This window comes from Squalius cephalus (genome assembly GCF_949319135.1).
Source record: "Squalius cephalus genome assembly, chromosome: 14".
NCBI classification, from domain to species: domain Eukaryota; kingdom Metazoa; phylum Chordata; class Actinopteri; order Cypriniformes; family Leuciscidae; genus Squalius; species Squalius cephalus.
In genome coordinates, this window is record NC_137135.1 from 21047628 (window position 1) to 21067530 (window position 19903).

General features: G+C 38.2%; 1 protein-coding gene across 4 annotated transcripts; it reads right to left on the minus strand.

Moving 5' to 3' along the window:
• Nucleotides 1-179: 179 nt before the first annotated feature.
• On the minus strand, nt 180-19874 carry ocrl (OCRL inositol polyphosphate-5-phosphatase). Of its 4 annotated transcripts, none has more exons than XM_079892811.1 (24): nt 19468-19874; nt 18849-18928; nt 15401-15492; nt 15082-15120; nt 14507-14620; nt 13655-13804; nt 13304-13544; nt 13067-13225; nt 12879-12980; nt 11894-12008; nt 11608-11724; nt 11186-11367; nt 10958-11069; nt 9319-9428; nt 9051-9186; nt 8865-8975; nt 8152-8317; nt 7320-7555; nt 6708-6731; nt 5133-5249; nt 4961-5045; nt 4420-4547; nt 3284-3395; nt 180-2574 (listed from the first exon to the last, which is right to left on the minus strand). In XM_079892811.1, exons 1-24 carry the CDS (start codon nt 19507-19509, stop codon nt 2450-2452), a joined length of 2895 nt encoding a protein of 964 aa, XP_079748937.1. In that variant the 5' UTR covers nt 19510-19874; the 3' UTR covers nt 180-2449. The 4 variants fall into 4 exon arrangements, with proteins under 4 accessions (XP_079748937.1, XP_079748936.1, XP_079748939.1 ...); XM_079892810.1 differs by having other exon boundaries at nt 13067-13228; XM_079892813.1 differs by lacking the exon at nt 6708-6731.
• Between the last annotated feature and the right edge of the window lie 29 nt (nt 19875-19903).

Here is a 19903-nt window from a genome sequence, read left to right on the forward strand (position 1 = left end):
CAGCCACTGCAACGTGATTGCAGGCCACTCCTTCAGAGAGCAGTTACACAAGTGCAGACGGGACAGTGACAGTCCAGTGACTGCACTAGTATTACTTAGTATTATTTGAACAAACTCAAGTAATAAGGTTGAGCAATAGTAATAGACATTAGATAAAAAAGAATTCAAGAAATCCCAATAATAGGTTCATAATGTCTTTATTTTATTGAATAAATTAGATGTCCCACCCCCCAAAAATAAAACAAAGTATGTGCAAGTACCCAGCTGCAAAGTACCAGGATCATTCCAAAAACTGAAAGGAAAGAAAGACAAGACACAAAAATAAACAAACAGATGGGGTGGTGATCACAGAACACCAGAAATCTGTATAATGGCCATCTGCAATGAGGTCCTCCCAGAAACATCATCTATTGGCATTGAAAAAAGTGATTTCAGCCAAGTTCTATGGTGGCCCTCTCCAAAGCAGAAATTAGAAAACATAAACCCAACAAGAAAGCTCAGACAAAGACACAAGCTTGTAAATATGGCAGCAGATGTAAAGTGATTTAGACTGAGATTTGAGAGTGGATCATTGAAGGACATTGAGCCACAGACAATATCATTCACAGAACATCACTACTTAAGAGTTTTCAACACTATCAGAAAAAGAAAAGTGCAAAAAAATTGTACAAGCTTGTTACTAGGGCAGCACCCAAAGGACATTTTTGTACCTTATTTAGCCCTAAAACGTTCACAGCAGTACCTTAAAGATTCATACTGTATGACTACTCTTAAGGTACTAATATGCACCTTTTAGGGGTAGATAAGATACAAAATCATCCCTTTAAAAGCACTGTCCCAGTGACAAGCTGTTGTGCCCCTAAAGCAACCATTTTTGCATATTTATGACTAAAAGTAAAGGAAGGCAGGACGCAGAGTTGGTCGGAAACTGATTACAAGTCTTTTTCCAAGTTGCAAGACTCACACAAAACATTTCCTGTGAGATTCTGAGGAAATATCACTAGTGGACAGGGGCAACATGTCACACGCATTACGTGGAGAAACAGCTTTAGTGGTTTGTGTTACAATAATATTTTAGCATTGGGGTGATGATTAATGCTGGTATAGCAGAAGAGACTTCCTCTTCACACACTGTTCAACAAAACCAGACTGACTGGCGCAAGGAGTAAAAACCAGCAGAATTTCAGTCGGCACTCACAAATAAGATCAACAGACTCCCAATATGTACTATGAGTTCAAGAGAGAGAAACATATGCCAGTAAGTCACTACATGGAAATATAAAGTGTAAATGTAACATGAAACAACACCAACAATGGACTTAAAGACTGTAAACATACACAAAATTATCCCAGTCTGGGTTAGTATAACACACAGCATACATATAGAAGGACCACGTTTGCATCATCATTACAGGACATGACGGAACAATAAAAGATCCAGTGAGCACATCAGTTAAAATGTTAACGTCTCTGTAGCACAACAGGATCCAGAGAAGATCTGTAAAAGAATAAGACCTCAAAAGAATAAATGTATCAGCCCCAGAGTCCAGATCTGATAAAGACAACCACATCTGATGTTGACATCACATTGCTATTATTGAAGATGACTAAGGATTATGGGTTTGGATGTGCAATCACAACAGACTGAAGAGTCTATTCTGAAGGATAACAGATATTCATCTGTGGAGGACATACAAATGCCCAATGCTGAGGACAACAAGGATGTATGAGACTGGAAAACATAAATAACGTGCACACCACAATGGACAAAGTCGGCTGATTCATCATGATTCAGATAGAACTGTGAGTAAAGATCATAGTCCAGACTTCTCCACTCTGAAAGGTAGTCGATTGTCTAAGTCACCTTGTCAGAAACACTTCTTTGTGAAGGTCATTTTTCGAAGGAGAAAAGGAAGCGTGAGACAGGTGGAAAAATGTGCTCTGGGCTCTGAGGGAGCGTTTAAACTGGCAGCAGCAGTCAATACAATCTCCAATACATGACTTTCCTTTAGTGTAACAAAGACCTTTGTTTGAGTAGCAATAAGTCGCATTCAGTCAAATATGGTCGGGAATATCGGATTTGGCATTACAGCACTGATCCAGAAACTGGGGCTGCACGTAGTAGGATTATGGATGCTAGTCTAAAAGATGAGGTTTGTAAGGGTTAAAGTGTAGTTATTAATACTCCCAGAACAACACATTCAGGAAGCAGAGATAAACTGACATCTATTCCTCTGAAGCAGGAACAGAAGAACAGCGTAACGTAACCAATGGGCAATGTCTGTGCAAAACAGAACTATCCAACAGTGCCAAACTTTCATCACGGAGGCCGTTAGCCATCTTAGTGCAGTAGGGCCCATTTATCTCCCAGAAGACCAGCCACAAACACACCTCAAGAGTCTTTTTTGCTTCAGAACCACCTGAACACCTCATTCTGCAGTCCTCTCCCTCAGTCTTCATCGCCTCCCATCAGGAACCCCAGTATGAAGTCATTGGCTTTCTGACGATCGTGTAGTGTCTGTTTGCCAGCAAGGTTGGGAGGAGGCCGAATGAGGAGGCTTGCGAAGAGAGTAGCTGGACAAGAGGTACAAGAAACAACACAACAGTAACGCACCTGAATGTTTGCAATCTGCTGCCAATAGAATAAAAGCCGTTTCACACGGGACATGGCAAGTGGTGGAATCGCCATGTGGCTGCTGCTTTCTCTCATAGTGGAAGCGCTTTGTGCAGTTGTGGCGGTGCTCGCGTCGCGGTCTCAGAGCGAACGTTGCCATATTTACAATCGACAAGGTAACATTTGTATTTACTAAAAACTAAATAGATTAAACATAACAAAAATGGTGTGTTTGTGTTATTTATCACTTCATGGGAATATGACTAGCATAGTTTTCATGTCAGACACAGTTAGCTTTTTATCTGGCAAAACAACTTGTGCACACACACTATGGATTTTACTTCTTCTTTTATATCTCTGTAAGATATTTTTGATTGGGAAATTCCACTACATTTAAAACGATCTTCTCCATCATGTTTTGAACAGTCTGATATGAGCTCAGTGAAATGTTCAATGATTGACTGGTTGTTAAAAAATCGGTTCAATAATTGGTTAAAGCCTATACAGCTGCGCTGCCACTCACAAAAAAGATAAAACGCAAAGAGATGTGCTTGTGGAAGAGGCAGAATTTTAGGTGCTCGAGCACCGCCAGTGAAAACGTTTTGCTACTTTTTGCCCGTCTCCCATTGCATCACATTCCCGTGTGAAAGGGCCTCAAGTCAGACTCACCTAGGAGGTTGGCGTTCAGGTTGTTGTCAAAAGAGTGTTTGAGTAATTCTCTCAAGAAGGCCATCAGGTAGCGGAACACATTGCGATGGGCTCGTGGGAGCTGAGATATTAGCTGTTGTTTAGAGGAAAACAAACAATTAATACTTAAACTTTGTGTATTTCTAGGTTTAAAATAAAATTTTAAACTTAGATTTTTCAATGTGTTAAGAGCATATAATTCCATGATCAACATTAAAATTGTTTTGATTAATCATTTGAATGATCTTGTGTATTATGTATAAATATGGTTGGATAGTTAATACTGTACGTATATATACACTGCCCTATACATACACTACTGTTCAAAAGTTTGGAGTCAGTAGGATTTTTTTAATGTTTTTGAAAAAAGTATATGTTTCTCAATAAGGCTGCATTTATTTGATTAAAAAAATCAGTAAAAACCATAATACTGTAAATTATTATTACAATTTAAAATAACTTTTGTCTATTTTAACATATGTGATGACAAAGCTGAATTTTTTATAATTTAATAGAATTTTTCAATAGAAAGTTAAATGACAGCATTTATTTGAAGCAGAAACATTATAAATGTCTTTCTGTCACTTTGGATCAATTTAATGCATCCTTGCTGAAAAAAAAAAATATATACTGACCCAAACTTATGAACAGCAGTGTACATCGACCAATTTCAGGTTTTTTCATGGGAATTTATATGTTCATGAGTTTGTAATATTTATAATATTTGAACATTATATTAACAGTTTTATCAAATAATAAATGCAATTTAAAGTTTAATTTTTGTTTCTTTGCATCTTGTGTTGATTATTATAAATAAATAGCAATTGAACTGCATAGTTTAGACCCTGTTCTTAATTTTTTGAACATAATGTTTTTGTATGTACCAACTTAGAAGAGTATTACATCAATAGCTGAAAGACAATTCCTTTCATTTAAGCAAAATGTACATTGTAACTGAAATATACCCAAATGAATCGGAATCTAATCACATTGAACACAGAATCAAATTGAGAGCTTGTAAATACGAACTGAATCAAGAATATAGATAGATACCAAGCCCTTCTACCATAAACAGCATATGAACTATATTGTCAGGACACTACAAATATAATTTGTACCTGTTTGCAGAGGCGGCTGTCATGAGAGCATTCAAGACAGCGCTGATAGAGTTCATAACACAGCACAGGTTCAGGAAGAGCCTCCAAGAAGATCAATAGTGCTTCAGCAACTGAGTGATTACAGCCAGCTAACCAGCAGTCAAGGAGAACCACGGTGAACAGTGAGAATGCACATTTTAGCTACAGGAAGAATAAATATAGCAGTGAGAAAAAGGAAAAGACAGGGAGAGAAAAGAAAGAAAGAACACAGTGTCTCTAGGGATATCTCAAGGACCATTACAGTAAGACAGAGGGCACATTCTCAGTCTCTCAGTAGCATAGGGAAGAATTGTGTGGGAGAGTCCAGCCAGTCAGAGCAGTTTTAAAGGGAGCCACTCGGTCACATTCACTGAAGTGACAGGCATTAGCATTTCTATGCTAAGTAACTCTGAGAGCCCTGAAAGAGATTTGTCCAGACTATCCACTAGTAATTAATCTGCTGGGAAAATCTTTAGCTCTTTCTATATATAAACATATTTATTTTTTTTGTGGGAAAGGATACGGATGGATTCAGGAATGCTGGTGTCCAAGCAGTCAATAATACTTTGTAGCTCGTCTTGCAGGCCAGGGGTCTGGAAAAGGTCCTCCTTTAATAAAGAAAAAGAAAATAATCTAATTAGTAATTTGAGATGTTATGGCTAATCATTGGTGCATTCATGCTTTATTTTGTTTACCTGCTGGCAGGCCTTGGTGTAGAGGTGATTAACAAGCAGCCAGACCTCTTTGGGAATCTTCAGAGGTTTATCCTCTGTTCCAGAATTGTCCAACAAGGAATACATCCGGGATTTCTCCTGAGAAAATTGAGAATTGTCTTAAAAGCTTTATTTAATTCTGTATTAAATTTAAGAAGAGCGATATAAATTTAAAGATAAATACATTTTAGATAAATTTAAATTTAAGATATAAAATATCTTATAGCACTTTGCACAATTCAGTACACTTTGGTGTCTCATTATTATTCTTTTTTTAAAGCACTAGATCCAATGTTTGGATAGTGTCTTTAAATATACAGATTATCAGACATTATTATCATGATCACTTTGTTTAAAGTCCCCCATTACAATTTTTCGGATATTACCTTTCATGTAGTCTGTAATATAGCTGCTTGTGAATGTAAAAATGTCAGCAAAGTTTCAAAGATTAAAGCACGATAAATGGGGTTATTGTTTCCCAAAAGAAAGAACCGATTCTGAACATCCTGAAACAAGTAGTCAGTAATTCCTGTTTTTAGCATAATGCCAATCCCATATTAGCATAATGCCAGCCTATGGTCTTCATTGGCTGCTAGGCCTGTTAAATTTTAATTCCAAATATTAATCGAATTAATCGGTTTGTATCACTGTTTATCAAGGGCTGAGGAAGCCTCCGGAGCTGAAATTCAGATATTGTAATGAGTGTGTCTTATCCAACATGCGCTGTAAGCGGTAGACCAATCACAGCAGACTGGGCCATCTGACCAATCAGAGCAGAGTAGGCTTTTGGAAAAAAAGGGGTTTAGAGAGACGGAATCTTTTATCAAACAGTTTCAGACACTGTGAGAAAACAGGTGATGCTGCAAAATATGAGAAACTTTGTGTTTTTCGACATTCAAGGCATGTAAACCTATTGTAGGAGACCTCCAAAACAAATGAAAAAACTTTAAAATAAAAAAGGGGCACTTTAAAGAACATAACAGACATAAATTCACCCACGTTGTCTTTGAAAAGGGGCCACAAATAACACTCCTCTCTCATACACACACAGAAACATGTTATGTGGAGAACAGTGACAGCCCCAAGACCGCTAAACAATATAAGGGGACTCATGCAATTAGCAGGAATGCAACTCATGCTGAGCCACAGAAGCAAGATCAGAGTCAAAAACAACTGTGAAGAACGGCTGACTCCAAATTACAAACAATGATTTCTGAGACTGGTTTCACCATGCTGTGAGCTGCTTCCTCTCCCTGCTTATCTAATATCGTTGGCTGGTGAGCAGTGAGTTGGGTGGGGAAAGGAGGGGCAGAATACAAGCTGAGAGATTCAAGCCTCAGTGGCATTCATTAGCCTGAACCTGCAGAGTGACTGCAGCAAGCTGACCTGTGTGAACCGGCAAGCACCAAAGGCTGTCACACTGGGACAAACATTTAAAAACAGGACACCAGTAAACTTCAATCAGTCACCCTCAATCATACATGTAGGCCCTGATAATAGCAGCTGTCCTATTGCATGATCTAATGAGTCTTTTCTGTGCATGAAGAGGAACTTTACCTTTTCCATGCAGCTATCCTCTCCCTGAGAATCATGCAGACCCAGAATGATTGGTCGGAAAGGAGTGGTCAGAGCAGAAAGGAGTAAAGGAGGGAGGAGAGATGAGATAATATAGAAAATAGAGAAACATTGCGTAATCACTGAGAAGACAGAGACAGTATTGCATAATTACAAATAAGCAGGTTTCAGCTACCAACATTGATCAGTGAACAGCAGAGATAGAAACATAAAATGACTAAAGATGATTGACTACTCTCTAAATTAAAAACTAATTATATTTTGAGAATATAGTGAAGAATGGAACAATGATGAACAACACAGAACATTTGCATGATGACCAACTGCTCCTGAACAAGCTGTATCTCATCAAAACATTCTTGTACATGACTTCTTCATTGTAGCCTCATGTCAGAATGATGTCAACCCTGAAGGTATTTCCTTATCTAAAATCTGGGGACAAAATTCCTCACCACTGTCTGTCATTACTTTCCACTGCCAAGAAAGTGAGAAGACGACTTTCGTTTTTGTAATGGCAGCCACTTATCTTTACTTAGCCATGTATCCTGTGATAATAATCCATCTAACCAACTGCAGCTGTGGCCTGTGCCTCACCAGATCGATGAGTTTGGTGATAGGGATCTCACGGATGGGCTTCTTCATACGGCACAGAGTCTCCAGAGATGTGCCAAAACAGCTGGGCAGATAGTTTCCAGAGAAAGTGATGAAGTAGTCTTTTCCCCGGTCCAGATGAAGCACCAGAATGTCCTCGATTTTATCCTCACCAGAGTTTAGTAGTGTTACAGAATCTTTACTGACATACACCTCTAGGACGATCTCCATTGTCTCATCTATATATATAAAAAAAGGAATATTTGAGACAGTTTGGTAGATGGGCGCAGTCTGCATCATAAATTAAAAAATTCAGATGACATCATATTTGTGTCCTCTCTACCTGATATGGGCAGTTGACATGACATTTCTTCATAGAAAATAGCCTTTTATTTCTTCTATTTTCATAATTTGGCAAAATTATCCATAATTGTTTAAATTTGTGATGCACTGGAATTCTTTTTCCAAAACTAAAATTAAAGTTTTAAAATACACTGAAAAAGTCAAATCGACACTGACATAGTCGAAGTGTGTCATTGGAGATGTGCTGTTTCTGTCAATGATTTCTTCCCTCCAAAACTGTTTTAGCCAAATATTTCCCAGTAAAATGTTGTGGTCCTTTGGGAATGTACAATGTGGATACAAATTAGGTATATTTATTATCAAAATGGGATCTATTTTCAAAAAATACATGAAATGAAATTACATACTGCCCAACTATAGTGTCTAATTGTATCTTGATAATCAGGAAGTAAAGGAAGACATTATCAAACATTAAAAGATTGTGTCATTCTTTTTTTATGACAAAAATACAGGACTGAAATGAGATACTCACTAGGGTCTAGTACCCCTTCGTTGGGCTCAGCACGTAGCCAGGGCTTACAGTATTGAGAGTCATTAAGTTTGGGAATGAAGGCAAAGGTGCAAGCAACCTGTCCATCATTAGTGATGAGAAAACTCTGACGCTGCAGCTGACGGAACTTCACATTCTCAAAGGTGAACTGTGGAATAAAGAACAGAGATAATATGAAAATGTGTTTGAATGGTAGTGTATGAAGCTGTAAACATACACTACCAGAAGAAAATATGAAAGATGTCAGATTAAAATAGAAATCTTTCAATCTTTTATAACATATTAAATGTCTTAATTGTAACTCAATTTAATGCATCCTTTAAAAACAAAAACAAATCTACACACTGACCCCAACTTTTGCATGGTATTGGTATTTGCATGTGTATTGGTATTTGCATGTGTATTGCCCTTAGTATGCAATGATGAAGTGATTCCAGGTGATGCTGATCAGTTTATTTTTATAGTCTTTTCTATTTTAAAGACACTGCCCCAGTGCATTCAGTCTACAAGCAATTATGGCACATGTGATTAGCCTATAATCCACTCACAGTCCAGAGAAGTGCTAAGATTGTGCAAACATTATCGACCCTCCACTGATATATGGTGGGATCTCAGAGAGAATGGAGGCAGGCCAGAGGATCAATGCAGTTTGTCAGAGGATACACTGACCTGTCTGTTTCCCTGTCATTACTTACCTCCCGTCGGGTTAGGGACAAAGAGGGCAGAAAGTCATTTTCCATTCTGTCCATGTCCCGCACAATCTCTTCAAACACCTTCTTGTAGCGCTGCTCTATCACCATTTTCACCTGCAGCACACACATAAAATTAATGTGATGGTCTCAACTCCTTTATTGGAGCATGATGAATGGAGTTATCCTCACCCCGACACTAAAGACAGAGCTGACGGGTTTGTGGTCACTGGTCTTTAGCTCCATGTGACTGCGGTAGTGAAGTTGCTTTACGTTGCTCCCCCTCCAGAGGATACGGTCGCACCAGGCAGGTACTCGACATTTCCCACTGTCAACGCACCCCAGAGAACAAAACCAAATTATGACGTGACAACGTCATTTTTTTTTTCTTTAAGAGCATTTTAACAGCAAGTGATCTTCAATGTATAAAGGAAGATGTCCTGATGTCCAAAAACTTTACCTTGAGTCCCATCCATCGGATTTAGCATCATATTTGTAAGTTGGGATGAAAGTAATATCCCCTTCCATGAAATCAGCGAAGGCACGTTTAGTCTTTCTCTGGATATTCAGCTGGCAGAGTGAAACAAGATACAATTAAGCGTGCTTTCAGAGCAAAAATGGAAGTCTATATTTGGCTACCACTTAAAGAACTGCCACATACACACACAGGAAAAAGAAAAGAGGAAGCAAAAAAGAATAACAAAAAAAACATAAATACAGTGGGGTGCATTAGTAAAAGAGAACACTAGTGGAAAATATGTGTTTTTTCATCAAAAATGTTAATAAAATAATATTAATAACATCATAGTTTGATTGAAATGTGGATTGAAAAAAACATGAATTTCAGAATTTTATACATGTAATTTATATGCATATAAACATTACATTTTTATAATTCAAACATGTATATACATTAAATATGTAAAAAGCTTTTTCTATTCAGAACTATTGTTGTGCTAATAATACTATTTATAACAACTGGCCACTTTATTAGGAACACCTTGTTAGTACCGGGTTGGACCCCATTTTGCCTTCAGAACTGCCTTAATACTTCGTGGTATAGATTCAACACAGTGATTCCTCCGAGATTTTGGTCCGTTGACATGATAGTATCACGCAGTTGCTCCAGATTTGTAGGCTGCACATCCATGATGCAAATCTCCTGTTCCACCACACAATCAAATTGAGCACAAAGGTGCTCTATTGGATTGAGATCCAGTGCCTGCAGAGGCCATTTGAGTTTAGTGAACTCATTGTCATAATCAAGAAACCAGTTCGAGATGATTTGAACTTTGGGACACGGCGCTTTGTCCTGCTGAAAGTAGCCATCAGAAGATGGGTACACTGTGGTCATAAAGGGATGGGAATGGTCAGCAACAGTACTCAGGTAGGCTGTGGCGTTTAAACGATGCTCAATTGGTACTAAGGGGCCCAAAGTGTGCCAGGAAAATATCCCACACCACCAGCAGCAGCCTGAACTGTTGATACAAGGCAGAATGTATCCATGCTTTCATCTTATTTACGCCAAATTCTGACCCTACTATCTGAATGTCGTAGTAGATATTGAGACTCATCAGACCAGGCACTGTTTCTCTAATGTTCTATTGTCCAATTTTGGTTAGCCTGTGTGAATTTTAGCCTTAGTTTCCTGTTCTTAGTTGACAGAAGTGGCACCCGGTTTGTCTTCTGCTGCTGTAACACATCTACCTCATGGTATGACGTGTTGTGTGTTCAGATATCCTCTTCTGCAAACCTTGGTTGTAACGAGTGTTTTTTTGTATTTCTGTTACCTTTCTATCAGCTCCAACCAGTCTGACCATTCTCCTCTTATCTCTGGCATCAACAAAGCAAATTCACCCACAGAACTGGATATTTTCGGGACATTCTATGTAATTGTGATGATTGTGCATTAACCCTTTCTTCTCCACATGCCTAAATGCATTGAGTTTCTGCTATGCTATTGGCTGATTAGATACTTGCGTTAACAAGCAGTTTAATTATTGTACTAATAAAGTAGCCAGCGAGTGTATACCCGTATTATATATATATAAATAAAGGATAAAATATTATAATAAAGAGGCATCATCCCCAGGTCTCACCTGATCATACTCCTGAAGCCTCCGTAATTCATTCTCAGCAATAAGTCTCTTTACTTCCGTGGTATCACTCAAACATAGTCTGTAGTTAAGATCTCCAAGCCAAATCACCACACTTAGAGGAGAAATCATAAGCATTGAAGCATTTAAATATAAGTACAATATTAGCTTAAAATATAGTTATCTAATCATGGGTTCACAATGGCTACACTGGATGACAGTGACACTCACTCATGTTTCACTATATTGAGAGGGGGGTATTCCAGCAGGTGGAAACTCATGCGGGCACAGATGTCTTTGTAGTCCTGGTTCCGCCTCTCAAAGTCATCCACATGCGCCGCCAAATGAGAGTTCACGAAGCAGAAGCTGGTATTGTGAAACACAAAACGCACAGCCACTCCTCCTTTATTCCCCTGTAGTAATGGAGTAATAAAAGTAGGTTAATCTTATCAGGTAACCGAGATTGAACAACTAATAGAAAGTATCATTCGATTTGTGGTCATTTCTGTCATTTGTGTAATCAATACCACTCTAAGATTTACACCATATCTAATACAAATACAACAAAAGATATGCATTCTATGCCAAAAGATAGGCTAAAATGACTTCCAGTTTTGACAAACCACTTCCTATTTTAACAAATGCAAACATACCATTTTATTCATGAGGCCAGTTCCCACAGACTCAGAAGCCACCTCTCTAATGTGATCTTTGTGCACCTTGTTGACATACACCATCAACATCATTCCCACTAGGCGAATGATTCGGACCTGAAGACAGCATACAGAACTTCATGAAAAGTCCACAAACAATGAAAGCGAGCTGCACATACTTTCTTCAGTTGACTACCAAATGCTACTTTCAGGGTGCCACAGAAATGATAAGACTGTTCTTTGCATTTTAAATGCTGAATAGCATAAATCAGCTAAATTCACTCACCTGTATGTATCTGGCTTTATGGTGGAGGCTTTTCTCTACTGCATCAACCCATAACTGTTCTTTGGATGAGTCCATATAGAAAAATGCCTCTGTGCTCAGGTCCAGCTCCTGAAATCTGACAAAAAACACAAGGAAACAATTAGACAAAGCATAAAGCACTATGACCTTAATCAATTAAACCTATTAATGGACAATGTATAATGTGCAATGATCCATTAAGGGTGAAATACATTAATGCTGTTCACAAAACTGCAAAAAAATGGGGTTTCCCAAACATGGCCCCATTTGCATGCTGCACATGCATTTCCAGATCTAACAATAGCCTGGTTTTCATTACAGACTTGCGTAAAAACTTTGCGATATTTTCTAAATGTCGATAAAAAACTATTGCGAAATGGCAACGCTTCCATTAACCGATGATATGCGCCAAAAACTAAATTTTTTCCTCTCGCGATAAGTCATTCCAAACATCATGGCAACGGATGTTAGTTTACGTATAATCGCAGCCACAAGCCATATTTTCAATCGCAGGAGACGTTGGCTTGTTATTCAAGCATTAATAGCAAGGAAATACTTATACTTGGGAGCGTCCACATGTAGGGTGTTTCTGGGTGTTTCACCCTCCTATCTGCTTCGAGGTCTTGATAAAGAGTGACATTTCTTTGTTGTTTAGAATCCAGTATTCCTGTAATTCTTTTGTCTTTTATGAGTTTAATAAAGAACTCTGTCTCGTCTTCTGTTCAAACATATCGTGCCTTCTTTAAAGAATGATCGACTTTTACGTACAGCAGGTGACCTGTAAATGCGAAAAAACTGTTTCCATTGCAGTTTTGCGAAATAATCCTTTTTCAAATTGCCTGAAAAACCACCTCATGCAAGCGTAAAACTGGCCGTATTTTCAATTCGCAATTTGAAGGGTAATGGAACGCAGCTAATGTTTCAGATTCATTATTTTGGAGAGAGGGGCTATTGCTTTGCCACTCACCCCAGTGCGTAGACATCTGGAGGTTCTGGGTCACAGCGCAGCCAGGGCTCAAGACTGCTGTCAGGGGACTGACCGTTCACATTCCAAGTGCCCAAGAAGAACCTGTAAAATACAGTGACTTACTTAAACACCTGGAATCAGTCAAAACAAAATGATTGACATTATGTTTCCAGGCATGTGACACTCACCGAAAGTTCTTAATGTCCACATATTCTTTCTCTTTCTTGCTGAGGCGATACTTAAGCAGGCCTTCCCTTGACCCTGACTGGCTACTCATCATGGTCTGTCTCATTGTGTAGTTGGATGGGCTGTCAGACCAGGAAACGGAGCGGTCTACAGATTGAAATCTGCTACAAAAAACAACACAGAGTTTAACAAGGCTGAAAATGTACAAGGCTTCTGCATTTAAAACCAGTAGCACTCACTCATTTCTGACAGGTGTGGCATTCAGTGCAGAGGGTGGCCTTTCTTTAGCAGTCAGGCCTGCCGAGAGGTTAGTCGATGGCTTGTATGTGCCTTTTCGAGGGGGAAGAGGGGGCACTGGTGGAGGTGGCGGCTCTCGTTGTGCAACTATACGGTTTTGCTGGTTCTTCTTCTCTTCCACTTTTATACAATGGTTAAAATTTTCTTCAAAACCAAAATCTGTTGCAAGCGTGAGGGCGGAGTCTATAAAAAGAGAGGAACAGAGTAGTTACAGAACATTCACGGTCTTTGGTGCATCTGGCCATGTAACCCAATGTAAAAATGGTTATGTTCTGGAATTTTTTATTCCATACCTGTGTTTGAGGGCTTTGCTAAAGCACTGTTGTTGATGTTGTTTGAGGTGGATTTGGAGGTTCCTCTTTGAGGTGGAACAGGAATGCAGTCTTTGACTGGAATAGGTACAACAGGCTCCATCTTCCTAGGCAGTGAACTCCTCCTCTCAGCTAAAGGTGGACCATTTAACAGTGATGTTTCATATATTTATGAAAAAAATTGAGAATGGCCTTCAGGTTTAATATTATCATTTTAGTACAGGCAGCTCTACAACAAGCACATTTAGTTCTGAGCAAGTTTGTTGTGTTTTGGAGCGACATTAAAGTCTAGTAGTGTGTGCTCATCAGTCATTTAGTGTGTGACATCCAGTCTTTCTCTATAGCCATTTACAAAGTTGGCAAGTGTATGATGTCCAGTGTTTTAGAAACTTTTCAGATTTTAAAAGTCCTGTAGTGTATTCCAGCTTAGACTTCAGCACACTCTCAAACATGATACATCGGCCAATGGACGATGTCAGGAAATGAAGCCTATGCCTCTAAGGTAAGAGTTTGAAGGACAAACATACCCTGAGCTGAATATTACAAGGTGTGTGGAAACAAATCAGAGAAATCATGCAGCAGGTGGTCTAACCTTTGACCCGATTGTGGCTGTAACAATGTAAACTAAAGTAAACCAACACCAAAAATGTATATGTGTCAAACTTTCTGCCCGACACTGAGGTCAAATTCTTCCAAGAAGCATTCATTACTGACAAACATATAAAACTGGGTGTTGGTTACCCTGGTAAATAAATGATTAGAGTAGTTAATAAATAAGAAATGTGGCTTAATGTTTGTGGAAGCATCCTGTGGAGGGAAAATGAGGTATATCACCTTGCTGTTTGGCCTTCGTCACATGTTGTAAGAAAGACTGAGTGTGCACGTCATCCTGCAGCTCCAGCAGAACCTCTGGCATTCGCTCGCCTCGAAGACGAATCCGTACTGTTGCTGTTGAGGAACAGTGTCATTTTTTCACATCCAAACATCACAGCTGTACATTTGATTCTTTTTCAAAAGCATTTTTCTTAAGTTTATTAATTAAGGCAGTATGCATTAAGAAACCTCCCATAGTATACAAGTCATATAAATAACAGTGCATATAATCTTTTGCAATTTCATACAGTTTATAAAAAGAAAATTAAATGGATAAAGGTAGCAATAAGCTGCTTAAGCTGAACGCTGCTACAATGCACTGCTTATGGCCAGATAGATATGATTCAACTGAAAATTATGTAACATTTATTTGAAAAATTATGCACTAAAATTATATCCTATGCTGATGTAATAGTTCAAAAACACTACATTAACGCTTGGTAAAATGGCCAAGAAGGAAAGAAATATGAAAATAATTTAATTTAAAACAAATAATTAATTTTACAGAAGCTGGCTCATTAAAAAAAAAAACTTACTGTTAATCGAGATGTCAATGAGAAGCGCTTCTTCAGCCTCTAAAAGGGAAAAATTAAAGAAAGTCAGAGAGAGGTATGTTATACAGGTTTTCAGGGGACTGTACCAGGAAATATAAAACATAGCTGCTGTCTATGGTGACAAATGGTTTTCAAATATTTGATCATGGGAGAGAGATTTCATCATGCAAACACAGTGCTTGTTTTCTAAGCCTCACTCACAGAGACCAAAGGTGAAAAATATTATAGTGAGAAGAGAGCAAATGTATTTACACTATTACAAAGTCCTTCTGTAAACTATAAATAGTCATTAGAAACTTACCTCGAACTAACTGAAAATGGTTATTGATGGGGATGGACAGCTGGGGCACTTGGCTTAATACAATTGCTTCAGGGTTTTCCAAAATATCCAACCTAACAACAAGAGACTCATTCATGAAAAGTCCTACAAGAGCAAATAACCCATCTCATAAGATTTCCTTCTACTTATTGCTCCAGGATATTAACATAGTCGGTTCATACATTTAGGTTTTTGAAAGAAACAAACTCAAAAACAGGGTGATAACACCATTCCTGATCACTTAATAAGTTTAGCATACAGCACACTGAAAATGATACACTACCGTTCAAATGTTTGGGGTCAGTAATATATTTTTTTAAAAGAAATATATTTTTTAAAGGAATTCAAATTGATCAAAAGTGACAGTGAATACATTTAAAATATTACAAAAGATTTCCACTTCAAATAAATGCTGTTCTTGTGAACTTCTGAAATAAATTGTATCACAGTTTCTACAAGAACATTGACAATACATTAACAGAATACTATACATTACAATGTACAATACAATACATTAATAAGAAATGTTTCCTGAGCAGCAAATCATCATATTAGAATGATTTCTGAAGGATCATGTGACACTGACTGGAGTAATGATGCTGAAAATTCATAGAAATTATTACAACTCAAAATATACAACAATAGAAAACTTTTTAAATTTTAAATTGCAATAATATTACACAATATCACAGTTTTTACTGTATTTGTGCTCAAATAAATGCAGCATTGGTGAACAAAAGAGAATTCTGTCAAAAACATGAAAAAAATCGTACTGACCCTAAACTTTTAAATGGTAATGTAGCTCTCATATTTCCACACACTATGGTCCAGCATAATCTTATCTCATCAAAAACAAAGCTTCAGAATACAGAGGGTGGAGGGAAGCTTATAGAAATGCAGCTAAATACAGTGGAGGGCTAATAGCAGACCATATTTCACTCTCTGACAATAACAGTGCCAACCCCAGGGCATCAGGTTCCTCTTATGGTCTTGCCTCCATTTCACTCAAAGGGAAATTCAATTACAGTGGATTATTGGAAAAACCTTCAGATTTCCCTGCCTGAGTCTGCCATGCAAACACATGGAGGCAAGACTAGAACCCCTCTGTGCTGCCAGTGAGCCCGCTCTCTCTCAGTCTCAGAAGACGATAATTGCTGTAATGGATGCTGTTGCCAGGAAACACAGCACTCATGAACAAGGGAAATTTGGCCTAGACTTACTAAGCAATCTCATATTCAATCAATACAAATAACAGCCTAATGTAGTGATGATGGTTATAATCTGCTCATGCTAAAAATATCTCCTTCCTTTCTGAGGTTAAACCATGGCACTCGTTGCCACATCAAAGTTCAATTGACAACGTAGCTCAAAAATCCACCCCAAAGGTCTGTCAGGCTAAATGAAACATACTGTAATATAGAGCTGCACGATTCTGGATAGATTCTGAGAATCACATTGTTTTTTTTGTTTTTTTTTTAAAGACATCAGTGTTTATATTACACTTTAATGCCAGTACTGCTAATAATACTTTGTGGTTAAAATTATTTTTGTGAAGTTCTTTCATACCTATACATGACAACTGCTCTCTCTCTCAGCGGCAGCGCCAACACAGTTCTGAGTGTTCGCTGGGATCGTACTTGTCAAAGGTTTAATAGACATAGGCGAATCATCATCATTTAAGAATAAGATCGCGTAGGTGTTTCAAATTCGCAATCTTTTATTAATTCGTGCAGCTTTACTGTAATACACTTTTATTAGCTTGTTATACCTTCAGCGCTCCTTACAAAGATGCTCGAGCATTTCAGGTTAAAGACTGAGTTCATCCAAAAATGTAAACTCAGTCTTCCTCTACTCACAATCAAGGCATTCTAAACCTGTAAGGCTTTCATCTTCAAAACACATATTAAGATATTTTTAATAAAATCTTTTATATTGCTGTCCCTCCACTGAAGGCCCATTCCACTATAACTTTGACTCTTCAAAACGTTCATATAGAGATCATCAAATAAATCCATATGAATAGAGCAGTGCTTACTTGCAACGCGAGAACCAATGAGGATTGTTCTTGCGTTACGCACGTATGGTTGAGCTGCCGTTGACCATATTTGATGTGATCCATGTATGTGCGTTGAAATATTTATGTCAAGTCAAGCTTTATTTTTATAGCACATTTAAAAACAACAGAAGTTGACCCAAAGCTTTACAGATCAAGCGAGAATAATTAAAAACATTTAAATACAACATCATACATTCTATCAGCTTCAAAAACCCATTTCATGATCTATTCAAAAGCCAAAGAAAACAGATATGTTTTTAAAGAAGACTAAATATGTGAATAAAAGCCTAAATTCTTTTCAATTTTGGGTGAACTATCAACAGTGTACCTTGTTCTTTTTGTTAGAAGATTATTTTCATTACAAAGGGATTTAACAAATATCTTTTGACCTCTTTTACCCAGTCAGTTCCCGAGCTTTGAGTAAAGCTGAGTGTGTACACTTTTAATGCAGTTAAAGAGTTTGTGTGCTCATGTGAGGCTTATTAGGCTCTAGGACACCGAGGTGGAATGTAGCATAATGGGGAGCATGCTGGCATGCAACGAAAGCCACACTGACTAAACACCATCTGACCGCACAATCTTTCACATAGTCTTCTCACATCTATAGTAACCGGCAAATATATTTAAATATAACGGACCGATTTCACTTTTCTGGGGTTCTTGCTTCTATAGGGGTGAATAAGAGACTACAGCTAATATGATTTTTGAACTCCCATTTGCTTCAAAAGCAAAATAAAGAACCATGATGATAGTGTTTCCTTGTCTTTGTAAAAAAGGAAAACATATTTGATTACGGCAGTAAGAGGGCAAAGATGTCAAATTTACTGCCATTCCCACAGCCATTGTATTAGAAACACACTTACAGCTGTTAACTAGTTGTTGTTGTTTTTTTTGTAATTTAATGCCAGGGTAATATAACAAAATATAGCGTTATGTACATTACATTTTTAAAATGAAAATACAAAAAAATCTAAGATAATATATAATAATTGTGGGAATGCTTCATCACAGTCAGTAAAAAGGGTCCATAATCATGAATTTAGCCATGTCTTGTTAAAAAAAGAAAAATAGCAGCCTGTTAAAAGCCAGCTGCATTCTCAAGATAGAGATTCTAGTTTGATAACCAGCAATTAGATGTCCTTCATTTGTGGGTTTGGTAACGAATCGTGTCAAAAAGGCTAAAAACGACCACACAATCATCAGTGTAATAACACAAACAGGCAGCAGCAATAAACCACCTGACAGAATGCGCAGTTCAGTCCAACAGAGATTAAACAGCTGCTCAACTTTCTCAGGCTTTGACATTTTCTTATGCAACTAACCCTGTTTTACACATAAAAGTGGAATGAAAAACTGAGATCGGAGTCTACTCACTTGAACTGTCCAGAACACTGTAACAGGGACAGGAGTCTTGGTTCTTTCTGTCCGCTTCTGAGCTCGTGTGCTCGAACAGTCTGAACAAAATCACTGTCAAGGATTCAATTGAATAGCAAGAGGCAGAGAAAAAGGGTGGAAAGCGTGACGACTCATGGCTCTCTCCCTCCCTCACACAATCAAAGAACTTGTTGGACTTTATACAACTTCATTAGGTAACGTCCCTAACATACTCCAAGATGCGTGAAAATCATAAAAAGTGTTATTCTCTTTGTAGCCTCCAGCTGCAATGTCATACCTTACATACCCATCATATCATATCAAGTGACATGACAATGTCACACAATGCTGTTCCAAGTTATTCATAGGAATGTAAGAACAGTGATGGAATATGGTTGGATAAACGACACTTCTGTCTGACCGCAGAGATAAAACAGCACCAAAAATTGACAGCATTTGTATTCTGTTAAGCCTCTTTATTACATTGCCATAACGAAAATAAATGTTATGTTTACCATTACAGCTAGGCTAACAAGACATGGCTAAATGGCTTCAAAAGAGACTACTATAGCTCTTAACAAAATGAAAATGAACAACTGAGCTCCCAAATAAAGGATACGGCCAAACATTGGCTATCTGAAATCCCGTATGAATGCTCCATCGCGAATGTTGTCAAGTGTGTTGAATTAAAGCCGTCAGGGGGCTAGCTAACAGGCTAACCTCAGCGGCGCGAGCGAGTGTTTTCTCATGTCAGGCTCCACCCCTCACCGCGCGTGGACTCAGTGCTGGACTTCCGGAGGGCTCGCGATTCAGCTTGTGAGCCGGTGTGGAGTCACTGAACTCCGGAGAAAACAACACCTATCGAGTACGTGTGTGTCAAATTTGGGCGTAAACAGAGAGAGTGGTCACGGTTGATGACAGGTTTGTTGCCGCGTTAATAAACCAATGACATTTCAAGTGATGTTCGTGTTTACGTTGACCATAATCAAATTACGTCCCCGGTCATGAATGAGTTTCGAGGTCATCATCATCGCGCTCTCCCGGACGCAGCAACA

Bases quoted from the DNA above. Each gene is read 5' to 3' on its own strand.
- ocrl (XM_079892810.1), bottom strand. From the start codon at position 19,509: ATGGAGCATTCATACGGGATTTCAGATAGCCAATGTTTGGCC. The intron at 12,009-12,878 runs GTGAGTGGCAAA...GTTTTTTGTCAG, and splicing joins CCAGATGTCTACGCACTGGG to ATTTCAGGAGCTGGACCTGA. The intron at 11,725-11,893 runs GTGAGTGAATTT...TGCTGTCTTCAG, and splicing joins ATAAAGCCAGATACATACAG to GTCCGAATCATTCGCCTAGT.